Source organism: Corylus avellana, chromosome 2, assembly GCF_965113065.1.
Source record: "Corylus avellana chromosome 2, dhCorAvel1.hap1.2, whole genome shotgun sequence".
NCBI lineage: Eukaryota > Viridiplantae > Streptophyta > Magnoliopsida > Fagales > Betulaceae > Corylus > Corylus avellana.
This window is the reverse complement of record NC_142491.1, coordinates 32,026,588-32,047,274: the sequence shown is the minus strand read 5'-3', so window position 1 is coordinate 32,047,274 and position 20,687 is coordinate 32,026,588. Positions and strand designations below refer to the sequence as shown.

Below are 20,687 nucleotides of genomic sequence, written 5' to 3'. Positions count from 1 at the left end.
TTAAGGTTATTATTTCATTACTTATTAATTTATTTATGCTAGATGCTACTTGCTAATGTTTTCTAATTTCTGCACAGGTGGCGATTGGCATGAATTTCTTTGAAAATGTTGGTTGAAAAGGGATTTTTTGGTTGATTGAATTTTTATGAACTTCTTTTGGTTGATTGAAATGGGCCTCAAGCTTCAAGTTCAACCATGTTGGTTTTTTTTGGTTGCTTGTGAGTTTATGAACTTGTTTGTGTTTTATTTTATTTCTATGTTGTGTATAAGACTACAAGTGAAGTAACAGTTTTGTTGTAATTTTATTTGTATATTGTATGATGTGTAGATTTGTAGAAGGTGGCCTGCTAAAATGGCCATGAAAAAAAAAAAAAAAAAAAAAAGGTTTAAAATGAGCAAGAAATATGTTTGGAGTGAGCTCAAAACCGGCCCAAAACCAGTCCAAAACTGGCCCAAAACTAGCCCAAAACCGGCCCAAAATCGGTAAAACAAAAAAGCCCAAAAAAGTGGTTACAAAAAAGCGGTTATCTCAAAGCGGTTAACTGCTACCCGGTTAGCGGAGGCGGTTAGTAAAAATTACTAACTGCCTAGGTGGTTGCGGTTAGCGGTTTTAGCCACTAACCGCTAACCGCAACCGCTATTTCAACCCTACTTACTTATATAACTCTATGAACTTACCTATTTGCGTAAATTGCACAACAAGCAATTTAGATTGACAACCCTCCTAGCCTATTTGCGTAACTTGCATTCAGATTGACAACCCTCCTAGCTTCATCACTGTGGTCAACCTCAAATGTCAAGTTGTTACTCTAGTGGGAGATGTAATTCCTAGCATTTGACTTATTCATATCTTCTTTCAAAACATGTCATCAACACAGGTCCTTGTTGTTCTTCGTCTTCTGACCTCTTCTCCACTTCAACTCTAGAGTTACCGATTTCCAAACAGAGGAAATGAGGTGTATTTTTTGCAAAAAGCTTTGGAAACTTGTCGTCTCCGCTTCCTTTCATAATCAGATGGCCTCTAGCTATCCCCTATTACCTCTTGCTTCTCTATATAAAAAGACAAACCCCTTTCTTCCGTTCTCACCTTCAACATTCTCAACCCGTTCTTCCAGTGGCTGACATGTGGCGAGCTCTGTTTGTGAAGGAAAAGTTGTACCAAACAGAGATTGAGAAAAGGGAAATTTTTAGTGGCTGGGCAGTTGAGGTGCGAATGGACTTCCTCACAAACCTTGAGGAAGGCTTGCCCCCTCCTACTTACCCAAAAGAATTTTTGAATGTGATCGTACGATGTCGGCAACAGAGTGATGGGAATTGCCAACTAGTTCTTCGTGGTGATAACCAAAATCCACAGAGGTGCCAATATATTCTGAAGCTTACCGATGGATTTATGCATGGCGCAAATTTACGGGTAAGTAAGAGAGTTGAGGCATATTATAAGTGAAATGTCACCCGGACCCGGCATGAGATTAAACTCGAGAAGCCTCTTAGTCCATATATGGATTTTCAACTTTACATTGAGCTTCCGTTGCTGGGCATAAAGCCAAAAGTCATCAAAAAAGACCTAAGGGAAAGGAGGTTACTGCTACCTCAAACAAACCTAATAAGTTTCTATGAGAGTTGTACCCCGCTAGTAAAACAATGGCTGGACAAGCAAAAGTGGTTTAACATCCAAGTTTACCTACCGTGTATGCTTAACTCTGTTGAAGCGGAGATGTGCTCTAAAATAGGGGTTTCGAGGCTAATTGAGGAGTATTTCCTCTTGATCAATATAAACAGGACCGTGGACAATTACAAGGACTCTCTGAAAGTTGGAGAAATGCTTACGGTCAAGTATAAATGACTTGCAAGGAAACTTGAGTTGGTGTTCCTGACGGGATCCGAAGACCCCAATCTTTCTCATCTGCTTCAAGGCTCGATCATAGATAGGGCTTAAAGATGTAGTTACAGTACAGGATTCTCTACTACTATCGTGCCTACAACTAGTTCGTTTGAATTTTATCCACCTCTCGCAATAGTTGTGAAGAGTTCTTGTTTGGCTAGCTATTATTAGTCTTTATGCTTTTGTTATCTCAAAGATTCTCATTATGTTATCCTTATCACATCCATATTTTACTATCCTCTTTGTTATCACAAGTTTCATTAGCACTTACGTTATGTTATCTTTATCCTTTTGTTAAGTTTTTTTTAAGTCTTTCAATATGTGGGCACTATTTATATGTATTATTGTACTCAATAAAACTATCCGAGAATTATTTTGCAAAGTGTGATTCTCTTGTTTTGTTGGTGTAGTACATGTTATAGTATATGGTTTGTGTGCGCGAGAGGGGTTTTCGGTCTACATAGGTTCATGGGTTTCTTAGGTTTTGGGCTAAGGTGGGATCTACATGGGCTGATGCGTTTATTTAGAAACTACATCATGTATAAATATGTATTCTTACATACCTTATAATTTTTACGTGTAATTTTTAATAGGGTATGAAATTTATATATAAATACATATAAAATTTTGAATGCTTTTTCATATTTTAGTTCCCTTTTGTCTTCGCCCCTCTCCATTTCCCCATCATTTAGCCTTTCCTCTAGTATTGATTAGAGAAAAAAAAAATGAAACCATAAATATTTTTAAATTAATTTCCATGTTGAATGACATGCATTGTTCAATGGTTATATATATATAACGCTTTGTTTTGGAAAAAAAAAAAAAAGGAGAAAAAATTGTTATCAAACAAAACCGATACTAACCCTTGATATATGAAACATACATGATATTAAAAGTAAACCCTTAAAACCTTAAAATATGATATTAACCTTTGATACGTCAACCCTTGATACATGTCCCACTTTTATGCACCCCCAGAGACAAAACTATATTAAGATGAAGGGAAAATGGCCCTCATTTTTATTTTTTTTTTAATCAAGTTAAATATATGTGCATTTATTTTTTTATAAATTAGGCTTAACTCATCATTGGCCCCTTGAAATGAAAAATCGTAATTTCGTTTATGTGGCCCTAACGTAACAACCAAGGGCCATTCGGCTGCTTTGCGCTTTTCCCTCTCATTCTCTCATTTTTCTCTCAACTCTCCTCAAAGCTCTCTCAATCCCCACAAGACCCTAGAAACCAAGAGACACCCATTCAACCACTTTAATCTTCATACACCAAGCATTTTTTGCAATAAGGAAACAATCATATCTTCTTTCTTGCATCAAATCCATAGTAAGTATCTTTTGATTATATATATTCTATGTTCTATGGGTTCACAAAACATGCGGTTTTCTTTGTTGGCCATTCCATGAAGGGTTGATTTCTTTGTATGTTCACATGAACACATGTTGTTATATGGCTTGATCAATTGTTAAAGGATTGAGATTGTTAGGAAATTAATCCTACTACCCAAGACCCGTGAGATGCGAAAAATAAGAAGAATGCAGAATAACAAAGATTAGGCAATCAAACCACACACGACACCAAGATTTAAGTAGGTCAGTTTAACAAGCCCACATCCACTGATGGAGACAACCCGGAGAAAATCCACTATCAAAAGATGGAGTAGAAAAATAGTAGAGAGAAAATTACTCAAATTCCAAAGTCCCAATATACCAAAACCTCACTATCACACAAGAGAGATTATTCTCAAAATAGAATACAAAAGATAGATGCATAAACTCTTCTTTTGCTGGAACAAATGGCAGCTGATATCTATTTTATTCTCTCACTCTGCAACACTATTTTCTTCTAATCACTTGTTTTTGCCTCCTCCAAAAACACCAAGAAGAAAACACCATTTGCTTGCTGCCCTTGCACACACTATCTCAGATTCTCTCTTTTTCTCCACCCTCAGGTGCTCACAATTTAGCACACAATGATGCTCACGTTTTTTTGGCACACTCACAAAAAGGCTAAACATGCCTTTAAATAGTGCTCCTAAGTCGGTCAAGTCAATCCTAGTACAAGCAGGTCTTCAAAACCAAGTACAAGACGAACTAAAAACAAAACAAAAAAAAAAAAAAACCCAACAAGAGTCAAAATTGGAATGAGATCTCCAAAACCCACAAGGAAAAGAGAAAATCAATGGGGCCTGTACATATTGATGATGGATTGAAAGTCACAACACTAACAATCTTCACCTTGACTTTAAACCTTATCAAGTCTACCAAAATGTATTTCCTCCAGATGTCTCCGCCTCAACCTCTAAGGACAATCACACTGCATAAGTGTCACTCAAGTCCAAGCGCCTCTTGAACTTGAGCATAGGACCTGGTTTAGACATAACACCATGCTTTCCTACTAGTACCATAGACCGTATAGGTTTCTCCAATGACTCTATTTTCCTGTAAAACCTTCTGCACCCTTTAACCTTCTTTCCCTTGGGTGATTTTGCCGATTCCTAAGCTTTACCTTTCCGTAGTGACTCCACCTCTTTCAGCGTACCATTCTCAACAGGCGATGGATCTCCACTACAAGCTGTTAGAGGAAAAGAAGCCATATCATCAAAGCATACCTCTCTTGTGCCTTTTGATCACGTTTCTCTTTGCCTCTTGCTAAAGAATAAGACTCTTCCTGGTGTTGTAAGTCTCTTGAAGATTCTCCATCATCACATTCATCCGTGAGTGAACCTTGTTCATCAAGCTTCACCTCCACTAATTGTTTCTCTTTCTGCATTGTACATTTAGAAAGATCATCTAAGTTAACAGACTTAGACTTCTTCAATTCCTGCTTTGTAACTTCAGGTTCTGCACTTGACCCTTCCTTGTACATGGCACACTCATTAAAAATCACATTCCGACTTCTAATAATTTTCCGGTTTTGATCATCCCAAAACCGATAACCGAAGGCCTCATCTCCATATCCAATGAACAAACACTTACTAGATTTACCATTTAGTTTACTCTGGGCATCAGACTCAACACGGATAGACGAAGCACAACAAAAAAAATTCAGATGTGAAAGATTTACCTCTTTTCCACTCCAGACTTCTTCCGGTAGTCTATGGCTCAGGGGAATAGAAGACCCCATATTTATCAAGTATGCAGCAATGCACACTGCATCTGCCCATAAAGTCTTTGGTAACCTAGCATGCAATCTCATACTCCTAGCACGCTCATTGAGAGTCATGTACATACACTCAGCCACGCCATTTTGTTGTGGTGTTCCCGGGATAGTTTTCTCCATCCTAATCCCATTCACTGCACAAAACAGTTTAAACCTCCCATCTTTGTATTCTCCTCCATTGTCTAATCTCAAACACTTGAGCTTCAAGCTGGTTTCATTCTCAACCATGGCCTTCCACTTCTTAAAAGTATCAAATATATCAGATTTACTTTTCAAGAAATAAACCCATACCTTCTTGCTTGAGTCATCAATAAACACGATGTAACACTGCAAGCCTCTAAGAGATGCCACTGGTGCGGGACCCCACAAATCTGTGTACCAGCTCTAGCTTTCCAAGCTTAAGTGTTTTGCCAACTTTCAAGAAACTCACCTTCTTTTGCTTCCCTATGATGAAGTCTTCACACAAATTAGACTCAACTGACTTTAACTCCGGTAATTTCCCCTTTGACAAAAGTACCTTCACCCCATTCTCGCTCATGTGCCCAAGCCTTAGGTGCCATAGTTTTGAGTCAGCACCCCTATCTACAACAACAATTGTATCCTTGTTGTTCGTCGTCATATAGAGAGTACCCGTCTTATGACCACGAGCCAAAATCCTGGCTCCCTTGCTGATCTTCCATTTTTCACCGTGAAAATGAATTGAATGCCCTTCCTCATCACGCTGTCCCACTGAAATCAGATTCTTCTTCAGCTCTGGAACATGTCTAACCTTCTACAACTTCCATATGGAGTCACTATGGACTCTAATGCGAACATCACCCATGCCCACAATATCCAGTGCTAATCCATCAACCAAATACACCTTCCCGAAATCTCCACCAACATAGTTCTCGAGAATTTTGCGGATCGTTGTCATATGAAAAGATGCTCCGGAGTCCAAGACCCAAGAATCAAGAAGACCGTCAACAGAGAGAAGTAGAGCATCATGTACTTCTTTTGTCACTCCATTTGCATAATCGTTCTTAGTCGTCTTACACAATTCCCTGCAATTCTTCTTGTAGTGACCAGTCTTGCCACAGTTCCAACATTCGGATTGTCCGAATTTGAATTTGTTTCTCCCTTTTTTGGATTTTGATCTGCCTTGCCTAGAGTTTCTGTCTTCTCCTCTGCCCTGAGTCTCGAGGTTTAAAGCAGCACCAGAACAAGAGGCTTCACCCGCATCTCTTCTGCAAACCTCTTCACTGAGAATCAAATCCCTGACGTCTTCATAGCTCAATTTACTCTTCCCTACAGAGTTACTCACAGCCATCCTCACGGCTTCTCAGCTATTTGGCAAAGACGCCAAGACGATCAACGGGTGAATCTCATCATCAAAATCAATTTCCACTGAGGAAAATTGATTTGTGATGGTGTTGAACTCATTGAGATGTTGTGCTACCAAAGCCCCTTTCACCATTTTTAGGTTGAATAATTTCTTCATCAGGTGCACTTTGTTGTTAGCCGACGGCTTCTCATACATGCTCAACAAAGCCACTATTAGACATGTTATGGTCTTCTCCTTTACAACGTTGTGTGCGACTGATTTTGATGATGATAACCTGATAACTACTAGGGCCATACGATCAAGCAGAGCCCACTCACTATCATGTCATCGGGTTGTTCTTCCAAAAGAGGTTGATAAAGGTTCTTCTCATAAAGAATATCTTCAATCTGCACCTTCCAGTGCCTGAAATCTATACCGTTAAATTTTTTGATTCCTATCTTTCGTTCTTATACTGTCATCACTCTCACTCGAACCAAAAGCTCCGATACCACTTGTTAGGAAATTAATCCTATTACCCAAGACTCGTGAGATGCGAAAAATAAGAAGAATGCAGAATAACAAAGATTAGGCAATCAAATCACACACGACACCAAGATTTAAGTGGTTTGGCTTAACAAGACTGCATTCACTAGTGGAGACCATCCGAAGAGAATCCACTATCGAAAGATGGAGTACAAAAATAGTACAGAGAAAATCACTCAGATCCCAAAGCCCTAATACACCCAAATCTCACTATCACACAAGAGATATTATTCTCAAAATAGAATACAAAAGGCATATGTACAAACTTTCTTTTTCTTTTTTTTTTTCAAGAACAGATGGCGGCTGTTCTCTATTTTCTTCTCTCACTCTGCAGAACATTTTTCTTCTAATCACTTGTTTTTGGCTCCTCCAAAAACACCAAGAAGAAAACACTGTTTGCTTGTTGCCCTTGCTCACACTCTCATAGTCTCTCTTTTTCTCCCCCTTCAGGTGCTCACAATTTAGCACACAATGATGCTCACGTTTTTTTGGCACACTTACAAAAGGCTAAACGTGCCTTTAAATAGTGCTCCTAAGTCGGTCAAGTCAATCCTTGTACAAGTAGGTCTTCAAAACCAAATACAAGACAATCTAAAAAAATAAAACAAACAATCAAACAAACAAACATGAGTCAGACTTGGAATGAGATCTCCAAAACCCACAAGGAAAAGAGAAAACCAATGTTGCATGCACATATTGATGATAGGTTGAAAGTCACAACACTAACAAGGATCCCCTCATATTTTCTAAAATATGAGATTCTCATATTCTAAAATCTGAGTCATCAATTTCATCTAACGGTCTAAATAAATGCAGAAGTTTGTGTGTTATCGAGGTAATTAATTTTAGTTTTTAATATGTAAAATCCACTTGCCTCAATAACACAAATTTCTGCATTTGCTTAAACCGTTAGATGAAATGAATGGCTAAGATTTTAGAATATGAGAATCTCATATTTTAGAAAATATGGGGGGATCCAAATCCATTCTTAAATATCTTAAATTGAATAAGAAACTCTTTTGATCTCGTATTTGCATTTTCATGAATTTCAAACATTTTACTTTGAAATGAGCAAATCATTAAATACATGTAGCATGATGTCATCAGTTCATACAACGTTTTGAATCCGAATGTAGTTTGCATATAGTATGTTTGTGTTGTACAGACCTCATGAGAACATTCACTTTGATGTTTTGTTTTAGTCATAAATGTTTTGAAAACATTATGTTCCAAGGAGTACATGAATCAACCAAGGATGAAAATGCCCTTGTTGAATCATGGTAGTTGATTTAAAGTACTAGTTTTGTAAAGATTTACCTAGGATTTTTTAACACAACACCTAAACTTTATAAAATGATGTGAAGGTTATTTTAAAATGGACCATGAACATGAATTTTAGGTCATGGTAGAAATTGTTATGGCCTAAAAATCCACCATTTAACACAAACTTTAACAATAATAACTCAAAACTAGAAAATCAAGTAGAGAGAATTGAAAGATAGTCTTACATCTTCAAGTTTTACTCCACAAGCACCTCCTTTCTCTCTATAGTTCCCTCTTTTTCTCTCTCTATCTCTCTCTTTCTCTCCCTCACTTTTCATCTCTCTCTCAAGTCACTGTTTCAAGTGTTTTAAACTCTCTGTTTTAATTTGATCTCGTTCGTTTCCCACCAAAAAATATGGGTGGGCCAACTCAACAAAATCTCAGTACAACCAATATAATCAAATAAAAATCTATAATTTACTAGAATTTGGCCAAATGAATGGTCTAGACTATAGAGAAGGATCCTCTCCATTTCAAATGAAATGGAGGGGATTCATTTAGTTAAAACAAGAGGACATTTTTGTCCAAAACTTGTCCAAAATAGAGGATCCAGGTCCCCTAGACTATTGGGTTCTTGGCTCACCGGCCTTAACGACAGTTTATAGGAACAATTCAGAGGCAAATCTGCTTGAAACAACACCTACTACAACAAGAAGCAAACTTGAGAACTATAGTAGGGACTGGAGCACTAGTAGTAGTTGGATTGAAGCCGTCTCCAGCAAGAGAGGTACCCGGCGATGAAGTCACAGAGAACAAGGCATCTAAATTTGCAACTGAATCTGGAGGTCTCCATGAACAAAAGAGGGGTACTACTACCACTACAGAGATCCACTAGGGAGGAAGCAGGGGAGCCGAAATCTGTTGTGGGAACCAAAACAAGGGGGTGACGCGTGCAGACCACTCATGCCATAGAGGCGCTTGAGGTGCATGCACAATGGAGAAGGGTGGTGACTGGTGGAGTAAGGATTAATGGTGAAGACTTGGTGGCGTTGAGAGTGGATGCATGGTGAATCTGGCTTCCAAGTTTCAAACAAAAATAGAGAACTAAAAGAAAGGAGAAAAGGAAGAAGAAGAGAAATAGGGAGGGGAAGAGGGAGGAGATTGAGCTCTTTCCTCTCTTCTTTGGTCGGCATTCACTGAAGGACTCGCTGGAAAGAGGGTAATAAGAGAGAACTATTTGACAACTAACCACACACAATGATTTCATTTGTAGGAGATCAAAATGCCCGCTGAACCCCCAACGGGCCCTCATGTACTATACCACAAAATCAACACTTTCAAGCCATCTATTTTCTGAGCTAAACAAAAGCAAAAACTATACAGAGTGAGATTACGTTGCTGCAATTTTTATTCCCAATTCTACCATATACAGACCTATCTATGAACATACATAGTGTTTTACATCTGCTCTTTTTCCCTTCCTCTGAAGCTCTTGCAACACAGTCAACATCAGTATAGGAACTGCTTTGAAATATAGCAGCATAGCAGCACAGTGATCGGCAGTGCAAGAGATGAAGTAGAACCTGCAGAAGCATGGAGTATTTGCCAAGCTACAACAAAAATTCTATCCCTATATTATGAGCCCCCAGCCAAGAAGCAGTTGCTACTGCTGGAGCTGCTAATAGTACAAGGCATATCTCTAACTAGGAACTTTACACAACGTGTGCCTGCATCATCCATAATCTCAAGACACTCTTGCAGATCTGAATCACTTACTAGCATCACCCATTCCTCTTCATCATCTAAATACTTGAGCTGGAAGGTCCCCTTTTGCAGCTTGAACCGCTTTGCAACTTCTTCATACAGTTGAAAACACCTGGCTGAGGGCTCAAACTTGAACCGGATTGTATCGTCTCTGTAAGTAGCTTTCACAATAATTTTGGATCCACTATCGGCACAGCTTGATTTGACTTTAGAACGTTTCTCCTCCTCGAAGCTCATAGAGCTTGAAGAGCTGCCGCGCATTGTTGAACCGGAAACATTTGATGAGTCTGTCATACTTGAACAAGTAGGCTGGGTACATTCAACAATCCCATCATCCCCACCAACTCCAACTCCAGTATCCATTTCATCAGCAGTAGCCAAGGAGCCAGAGCTCCGAGGCGCAAAGTGGGAGTCGGGATTTTCTGATTTCAAGCTACCCCATTTTTCAACTATATTCACAAGAGAAGAGCCCAAGGAGGGATTGTCAGGCGAAGCCCGTGGAGCATCTATTGCAACCAATTTTGAATCTTCACTAGAATCAATGAAAGAGACATTGGATTTCTCTAGTTCTACTTCACACGCATTTGTAATGAGCTTACTAGTTGAGAGCCCTACTTGGTTCCCACCCATAGAACACTCATCCACTTCCAACTTAATTAGAGAACTCAAGCCATCAATACCAGGTACCAAAGGAACTGAAACTGCATTTTCATTAACTGGCTTGGCCTTTTTGACACGCACATTTTTGTCGGGGAAAAGGAGACTTTTCTGTGAATCAGATTCCTGAATTACAGAGTCTGTTGCCACAAACTCCCCGGTGGTTGGGTCAAATTTCAATCCTCCATCTACCCCCTCAACAGAATCAAGAACAGTCTGTATTTTCCTCAATGAACGATTCACCTTATTTATCTTACGGGATGGCCATCTTGAAATTCCATGTTGTCTGCATATTCTTTTCAGTGTAGTAGGGCAAACTACAAATAAAGAACAAGAAAAAATAATTAACAACATATTTCCTTTTAAATAAATCTAAAATTATGTTTTTTAATGAAATTGCAGCAGTAGGTGTTTTATAAAAGGTTCTCCTGATAAGTGGATTTTATAAAGGTCATTACTATGCATCCTCTTGATCTTTCAGATTGTTACATGCTAAGCTTTGAAGTTAACAATATTTACCTACGCAATAAGATTTCTCCCCGTCTTTTTAATTCTAAATATTAGACAATACTTTATAAACCCTTTCATAACAATATAGTTAGCACTAAATGATTTTCCCCAATGCATGAACTATGTAGACCCTAGTGGATGTTCGGAAAATGATACCACATGAAAGCCTCAAGGTCACAACTTTATGTATAGGCCCCATATCTAGCCTATGTTCTAATAATATTACAGGAAATCCACTTAGCTATATGACTAAAAACTCTAAAAAGAAAATCATAGCAATGCATTATAGGATGTCTTTCGGAAATTAAATCATCAGTTTAATGATGATTACTAAAGCATAATGATTCATGATAGCTGGAACAACTCAATATCTTTAAGAAATGGGCACACATGGACAGCGAGTCTCACCGCCTATGCTTTTTGCGGCATCCTTAAGACTCCCAGAGAAGTATCGCTGAAGAACACTCAAGCTCACATTCTTCTCTGCTGTACTTCGCTTTTTCTCCTGCCTTCTTGATCCACTTGTTGCCTACAAGATGTATAAGAAACTGTTAAGAACCCAATCCCACAATCTCTTCAAAATTATGCCCGAAGAAAGTAAAATAACTGCAGAAGTTATAAGAGACATTTTGCAGTAGGAGTGAAATGTTCTTCATGAGATATACATCATAAATGATTATTAAAGTTCATTTCTTGCATTTTGCTTTCCGTTATATCACTCACTAATGAATGCTTGATTCATTAAATGAGATAATTAGACAGAACTAAATTGTTAGTGTGGTAAGTTCATTTTCTACTTATTACTCCCTTAGCAGAAGATGCCAAAACACCACAAACCTTCATATATCGGTTAAAGAGAAAAGGGGTTTTCAATTAAATTAAACATGCGCTGTTGGGGCAAATTAGAATACAAGAAGGTGCAAATCTTGATGAATCGAAAGCTCAAAAGAAAAAACAGATTTTTTCCCGTTTCTAATAATTAAACCTGATTTTTTTCTTGATTTTCTTCTGTTCTAGAATAACAAGTGTTCCAAGTCTCCATCAATATCTGTCAGACAATAGCCTACCCGTTAGAATAATAACATCAAAGCCCTACACCGCTCAATTCTTAATTCAATCTTTCTTATTCTTGGTCAAGAGCTCAACTCTCATAAAGTGTTTTCATATTGGTTCAAAAGGAGATCAAAAAACGAGGCATGACAAGGAAGGAGAGAACTTTCCCCATAAAAGCCCCCAAAACATGAACCGACAGAGACAGAAACACTCAGTGGCATGCTCTTCTACAGTTAATTACTCACAGATTCCCTGAAAAAAAACAGGAAGACTATTCTCCATTTGTGCTCTTAAGAATAAATTAATGAGATCTAGGATGAAAAACACATTATCCAGTTTTAACACTTCCTATGCCCTTGGTACCACATCCAAGAGTAACCAAGGCTTCGTTTGATAAACGATTTTGTTTTGGTTTTGGTTCGATACTGTAGCAGGAAGTGATTGATGTGAGAAAAAGTAAGAATGTTTTTTTTTTTAAAAGTGAAAAAGTAAGAATGTTTGGTATGGAAAAATTAAAAATTTTTGTTTTGTAGTGATTTTTTTATTTGAATAATAATAAAAAAATGATTGATATGATGTAAAAAGTAAGAGAATATTAAAAAAATAAAAAAGTGTGATGAATAGTGTAGAGCCAAAAACAGGCAAAATCGTTTATCAAACGATGCCCAAGGTGCCTTTGTTTTTGTTATGTTCCAGAAAACATGACAATATGCAACTGGTAAAAAGGTAAATCAGGCATTCATATAGTCACCATAATTAAATACTCATCCGGTTCTTCATTTTCCTAAGATATTTGCTGAGGTTCCCCAATTACCATATTACACAAAAAATGCACCTAAATCAGTCCAAGAATCCAGCCCCAAGGTCAAATAAATACAAAACCAGCCAGAGCTGGGTCTTCAAAATTTCAACAAGTCAAAGCTGAACCTACTGACCCATGCAAAGCTCAGTGCATTTCAGTATGTTTACATCCCTAATTGCAGCTGCTACAGCTATATTTTCTAAAAAGGTGGATCCTAGGGAGTACAGTAGACGATTATCTTTTAGTTGGACAAACTATTGATCTAATGAATATCATAAGAGAAATATTAAGAAAGGGAAAAATGGGGATTCTTATCTATCAAATTCTATAGAACAAAATAAATAAAATGCTTTTCAGAATGAATGCAACATGCAACAGGTATCCTCCTACTTTCATCATTAATCAACCTAGTAGACCAGTGCAAACCCACGTTCCTGGCACAATTTCAACAGGAAAAACATAATATGTTATCATTGCAATGCTATAAGAGCCATAGAGTTTGTTGGAACAGTTAATGCTGGTAAGTCATGCACAAAGCTGGTAACCAAGCATGCACTTTTCAGTTTCAGAAGAAGAAAACAAAAACGAAAGAACGAAAGAAAGAAATAAGGATATGATTAAGAAGAATACTTGTTCATGAGGACTATCTGCTTCAAATCCATCATTTCTTTTGTTACATACATTTAATGGCATCTTCTCAGTTGAATTTACATCACTATCTGATAATGTCATCTGAGAGTTTCCCCTAGACATAGCCATCGGCAGGAAGTTCTGGATTCCTCCCTTCTCAAACCCAACTTTAGAGCCTTCTGCCCCACATAATTCTGCATCTGAAACTGTCCTCAAACTCTTACACATTCTCTGCATGGTACCCGGGAGGTTGTTTAACAAGAGCTGCTGCTCTGAACTACCACTCATGTTGACAGGAAGAAAGAACTCTAAAATATAATCATCATCACCAGTGTAGGTGCTCCTTAGCCTGATTGAGACTGCCGCATTCAAACCAAACTTGCGCGCGTGATGGACAAGTGGATACTCATTTATGTCGTAAGACTTCACATCAGGGAAGAAGAAGGGATGATTTGACTGAAGCGCCTTCCCAGCTACACCTTGCCCTTCCTCAAGATGATGTTCCAAACATGCACGTACAAAACCTTCCATCGTTCTGTCATTCACATAGCAAGCTGTCTCCTCAATGCAAAGTATATATTTATCAGCAGAACTTGTGTTACCCCCTCTGATCCGCACTCGTGTAATTTCATCACCAGCTCCCTCAGTGTAACAACAAGGAATCCATGTCAGAGCCAGCGGCAATCTATGTGCATGACACACAGCTCGTAAAACATCAATTATCTCTGCCAAGACAGCTCTTTGGTTCTTTGACAGGTACTGCAAACAACATATTACCTAGTGAGAAGTGCAGAAACACAAAACTAAAAAAATTTAAGAAACCCGGGGGGCAGGGGATGTAGTGTAGGGGGACAGTATCATCAACAGTACCTGAGAACGAAGTCTAGGAGGCGGGGTAGTCCTTAAATTCACAGCCTGCGAGGGACAATGATCAGAATAGATCCAAAATAATTTTGAAGCTTTTATAATTTAACTCTAATTCATACAAAGAAAACAAGATAATGCAGCCTGTAGTATATTATTGGAAGTGCACCCATGAAATGTAGAGCTGCATTATAGCAGTAAAATATACGTGCAAAGATCTGACAGTGTCCTCAATAAAATGACTCAAAGCAGGCTGTCTCACAACTTTGAGGTGGTTCTCGCCAGAGTTTTTTAGGAACCACTTTTGTACAATCGTTATCCAAAGTTACAGCATATACTCTTGGCAGTCCAATGAGATTTAGATTTATCCCCATCAACACCCCACAAAAATCCCTCTATAACTTTTCTAGTCTTTTTGTAACATGAAAGTAAAGAGAGACAAAAAAAATACATGACCAAACTAGATGGCATACTCCAAATAAAGCAATCTCCCCCCCTTTAGATGAATAAAAAATCTATTCCACCCTGAAAGTCTCTGTAACTTTTTCAAACTATTTGCAACACAAATAGGCATAGTGAAGAGAAAGAAAGTAGTGGTACTCTTATATTAGGTAATATTCAGCCCTTTCAATAAATAAATCTCATCTACTCTCCGAGTCTCTTTTCCACCTTTTCAACGATAGCATTCCCAACAGTTCAGGCCTTCAAACAAGATCCAAAAGGCAGACCCAAGTATTTCATAGGAAAGCAACTATCTTAGAACCCAATACCAAGGCTAACTCCAATGCCCCTACACATCACCTACTGGTGTACTGGTACAATCCATGGAAATTTTCTTCCGAGAAATAAATGGGGAATCAAAAACAAAAGACAGTTTCTCCCCATAAATTTTTTCCATCCACATTTTCTCACTTCTGCACATCAAAGGTGTTGAAAATCTTTCTAAACCAGTGGTTACTTAAATACTTTTCCAGAAAATATCACATAGCTTTTCCTTTCTGCTGCTGTTTTCATTTATGTAACAGCAAAAAGAATTTACATCAAGAACATGGGTATCTTGATTGTCAAAAATCAAACGTGGCTAGGTGCTTAGTACCATTATATGTGTTCAACTTAGGATACATCAAAAAGGGAAAATTAGCAGAAAAAAAAAATGCAGTGAACACATGGAAAAGGAAAACTAACCTGGAGGGCATTGCAAACGATTTCCATCTCCGGGTCAAAATTGATCTTCTCTTTGGTAGTGACAAGTTCCAAAACAGCACAGCATGACATCCCAGGAGAATCAAAAACTGGCAAGGCAATGGATCCACGGACCTCATGATTTGCTGCATGATCCACTCGCAGGTACTCAACCTTTTTGTAATAACTAACATTTGAAGTCCATTCTGGAACTTTGGAGATAAAGACACGACCAGGAAGCCCAAGGAAATAGCCTGATTTCTTTTCTGCAGGGAACGTAAACAACCTCGAAACTTCACGATACCCTGCAAGCATGTGGTCAAGCAAGTAGGGTTGCTCACAAGTGGTTAAGACATACTGATCACCAAGCCGCATGGGAACCCAAACTTGTGCCAAAATGCCCCCACCAGACGAATCTTTGAACAAAGACAATGCCCTAAGCATCTTCTCTTCAACTGAGCTACTCAATGGCCTAGGGATTAGGCAATTTTCCATATCCAAGACATTATTCTGTTGTAAAGAACCATTATCCTGTGCAGCTTCTAAGTCATTTGCAATGTTGAAATCTATTGAAACCCCGTCTTGGGCATCCATTTGCGGAAACATCATTTTATCTCCAGGACTGAAAGAAGTCCCCATGGGATTGAAAGTTCCGCCAATTTCGTTCGCAGGAAATGCACCAGTATTGTGTTCCACGAAATTCATAGCATCCAAAGCAAAACCATAAGGCATGGATGGAACGGATGGTAACCCATAAGAGGTGAAATCCGTTGCACAAGGGCTGCTGCACCATCCAGCATGAGTATCAAAATTCATGAAATCTGAGAAGTTGTCCTCCAAATTATGGTTCCTTGTTCCGTCAAAGGATACCGAATTCTCCATCTGAGCTTTTGAAAATGCCCAACACACTTCAACTTCAGGTCAAAAGCCAAATTCCAAATAGAATTTAACAACGTTAGAGATCTAGAAATTGACAGTGGCTCAAAACAATCCTTCTTTCCTTGTCATCTTTCCACACCGCCGTACCAAGATTCTTAAAGATTGCCATTGATTTGTTATTAACCGCCTACACTCAAAACTCACCCAAACAACTCCATTTTCCGGTAAAAAACAAACACTTTGCCCAATTCAAAATAAAACCCCTGCAATACCCAGAAAGCAAAATCAGACTTCCCATTACTTCCATATATGGAAACAAACAGCAGATAAAAATAAAAAGAAAAATTAAAAAAAAATTAAAGAACCAATCACCCACAACACATATTAATCCAACTGAGATAAACATCCCCCTTTTCCATAAAAGCGACATAAATTTAAAAACAAAAAAATAAACACTGACCTCAAAAAAGACTATCCCAGAAATTCACGTTTAACAGCAAACCGCCGCAAACAACTGCAACAAAAGGCCAGAGTTGTCAATTAGGAAAAACTCACAAAACCCATTTAAGATTCTTCCCCTTCGTGTGTGAACATACATGTGGGTATGCAGAAAATGACAACATAAACCAACAGCTGTTCAAATCAATCTTAAACTCAGGTAGAAATGAACAGAACGTGAAAATTGGAGGAACAAATTCAAATTTCTTTAACAAAGTTCCAGGAAAGCACCGACCTACCGCCTACGCATCCTCAAACTCGACGAATTTTGTGTCTTGAGAATCCTCAAAACTCGAGTAGCTCTGAGGAAAAGTCCAAAGAGTTGGAGAGAGAGTTGCCAGAGTTACTAATGACGGGAATCCCCAAGGAGGTGTGGGGTTAACGGCTTTGGTTGGGTCGTCGCAGAAGTTGATTTGCTAAAAATAGAAAGTTTGAGTTATTGGGAGATAAAAACTATGGGTGGGGGGGAGGGGGTTAATTCATTTTTTACTGATGGGATTTTGAAAAGCAAAAAAACAGGAAATTGTTTTACTGCCTTGTTCGGTGGTTTTTTGGGTTCAATTTTTTTTTTTTAGTATTGGGAAGGCAACTCTCGTAATGTTGTAATTCCAATCTTGCCCTCCATTTGATAGGGAAAGATAGAGATGCTACTTTTGACTATTTTGTTTATGATATACCCTACATCCTAACTTCTAATTTTTTTCTTTTTAAAAAATAAAATTCAATTAGCCCGCCAATCTGTCATGGGTTTTAATTTTTTTTTTAAAAAAAAAAAATTAATCTAATCTAATAGGTTTAACAAAAATCATAAGATATTCATTTACCTCACTACAACACATGGCAAAAATTCTTTTTCTTCTTCTTCTATTTCTAGAGCTCTCTCGGGTTCTTTCTCACAATCTCTTCGTCTCTCTCTTTCTCTCTCGTGAAGCGAAATGAATGAAGGAAGGAGAAAAAAGAACGAAGAGAACTCTCTCATGTTCTCTCTCACAATCTCTTCGTCTCTCTTTCACTCTCTTGTGAAGCAGAATGAATGAAGGAAGGAGAAAAAAGAACCGAGGAAAAGAAAAGAAGAGGTCAGAGAAGGTTGTGTAAAAAAAAAACAAAAAAAAAGCTTTCTTTTGTTTTCTCGCAAAAGCAATCAAGGGCAAAAGGGTAATTTCAGCTATCAAATAAAAAATAGCTTTTTATATATAGAAGAGGATTTGAGACTTTGTTTGAGCTAAAAAAGAAATATAAAAAGGTGTTTTTATTCTCCGAATAATTCATGGTCAGGATTTTTGAAAGGGTCAAAAAGCATCTAATTTTTGCCTAATCCTATTCGAATCATACATACCATAAGAATCGTTGAACTATTAAACTAGAAATAATAACTTTTTCATTTTTTTTTAATAAATTAATAATTTAAGTATTTAGGGAGAAACTTTACAAAACTCCCCAAGTGTGTTGAAAGTACCCTTTGAAGCTTAAAAAAATCTCAATTAAATTTAAGGATATTAAACTTTCAATTTCATTCAATTATCCATTTTATTGAGATTTTTCGTTAAATCTTGTCAAAAGTTTGAATAAAAAATAAAAAAAAACATCTTTGTAATATTTTTGTAAAATCTTTGCAAATTTTTTTATTAAAGAAACAAATAGGGTTATTTTGGGCATTTTTAATAAAAATAACGGAATGGAGTAATTGAAAGACATTAAAAGTTCAATACTTTTAGTTGAGAATTTTTAAACTTTAAAAATAATATCAAAACGAGTAAAAGTTGATAAAAAGATTTTAATAGTTTTTCCAAGGATTTAACGAGGACAACAATATACATGGAACTAATGAGTGTAAATAAAAACAAAAGTCGAGTTTTTTTATTATTTATTATCTGTTAATGAGTAATGATATAGCCTCAACTTGGGGCTAACTTTTTTCTTATTTTTTAATTTAAAAAATAAAAAAATTAAAAAAGTTTTTGAAGCAATAATTTTTATTTTGGTCCTTCTTTTATCTGGTATTTTTTTAAAAAAATAAAAATTGTATTTTTATTCATAATGATGACCAATTTTTTTTAAAAAAATGGTCATTATTATTTTGTTATTTTTTAAATTAAAAAATAAGAAAAAAATTCCTGAAGTAAAATACAGTTTTTATTTTTTTAAAAAATATCAAAATATAAAAGAATAACCAAAATAAAAATTATTACTTCATGAACTTTTTTATTTTGTTATTTTTTAAATTAAAAAATAATACAAAATTTGGTTAAAAGTTGTGCAAAATAGTTGTGCCTCTAGTCTTTTGCTTTATTAATTATATTATTAGAACGAGAAAAAACAACTAAATTTGCAATCTCACTGAAAGTCCGAAACGACAGAAAAAGGTTAAATGAAAGGAACAACATAGGAATCGTGAAAAAGAGGTCAAATTTTGCACTCGGGCCCACCATAAGGAAGAAACAAATAAAGTGGTCGGGTCGAGTAAGGATTATAATAATTTTTATGTTTTTCCCCTTTCACTTTTCTTTAATTAAATAACAAGGAGAGATTATTTTCCACACTTCCTTGGAAAAGAAATTCAGATTTACTCTCATATTGAATGCTTAGAACAAATAATAATAATATTATAGACTACGAAGAATATTATTAAGATATATTTATGTTCTTCGTTATTCGGCAGGAGACTATGAGAGGGAGCTTGTTCGTCTCATCTCCTACAATTCTTCGTACTTATTGCTAGTTCGACGGAGATCTCCGACTCAGAGCAAGTGTGACATTTTAAAGCTACTTTTTGTATGTTATGACATGAATTCAAACAATCTACTAGAAAAATTAAATGCTATTTTTCAAACAACTAGATTTGCAGAAGAAGAAGAAAAAGAAGAAGATTAGTAGTGGGTAAATGGGTAAAGGTGATGCCATACTTGAACAACTTCCTCTGAGTTGAAGCTAGTTGTTGCACTTTCAATTGCTGCAGAAATCAATTTCAGTAACACTTGTAATATTTTTCTCCCTTTTGTTATTTGCAAAATCTATCAATGCAGAAACTATATATAATTTACACCAATGTTCATCCATGTAGTTTATATATATAGAGGTGGAAGCCTTAGGATATTACTAAAAATAATAATTAATAAACAAGTCGTATTTGTGGGTCCATCAAATGTAACATTAGAAGGTGTTCCATCAAATAAAAAAGCATTATGATTTAAAAACTTTGTCGATTGAGCATAAAACGGGCCCCAAATGTCAATTTTCTTATATCAATTAAATAAGAGGAAGAGGTGAATAAAATTAAATTTTTTTAAAAAATAGATTATTTGGAGAAATTTGACTAATGTAGGAAGTTTCTGTATTTTTAATGATAAAAATCCTCCTCCAATTTTTTTTTTTTTTTTTTTTTGTTATTATATATAAACGAAATGAAGCATTACAGCTATAAGTCATTTTTATTTTATGATCTAAAAAAAAAAGTCATTTTTATTTTATTTTATTTTATTTGAGGTTTCAACTTGCTGACATTTTCCACGTATGTTCCAATTAAGGGTAGACTAATATAAATGAATTATTTCATGGGATCACTTCATTTTTAGGGTTCATAATCCCTTTGGTAAAAAGTACTTTCCATTTTCCTTCCCATGCCGAGAAAAGGGCATACAAAGGAGAGATTTTCAAGCACCATGAGATCTTACTTACCCACCCAA

General features: G+C 36.6%; 1 protein-coding gene across 2 annotated transcripts; it reads right to left on the bottom strand.

Annotated features, from left to right (window-relative positions):
* Positions 1-9,423: 9,423 nt before the first annotated feature.
* On the bottom strand, positions 9,424-17,400 carry LOC132189184 (protein NLP9). Of its 2 annotated transcripts, none has more exons than XM_059604181.2 (7): positions 17,240-17,400; positions 16,967-17,020; positions 15,631-16,769; positions 14,452-14,496; positions 13,582-14,340; positions 11,505-11,625; positions 9,424-10,903 (listed from the first exon to the last, which is right to left on the bottom strand). In XM_059604181.2, exons 3-7 carry the CDS (start codon positions 16,507-16,509, stop codon positions 9,801-9,803), a joined length of 2,907 nt encoding a protein of 968 aa, XP_059460164.2. In that variant the 5' UTR covers positions 16,510-16,769; positions 16,967-17,020; positions 17,240-17,400; the 3' UTR covers positions 9,424-9,800. The 2 variants fall into 2 exon arrangements, with proteins under 2 accessions (XP_059460164.2, XP_059460901.2); XM_059604918.2 differs by having other exon boundaries at positions 17,244-17,400.
* Positions 17,401-20,687: the final 3,287 nt, after the last annotated feature.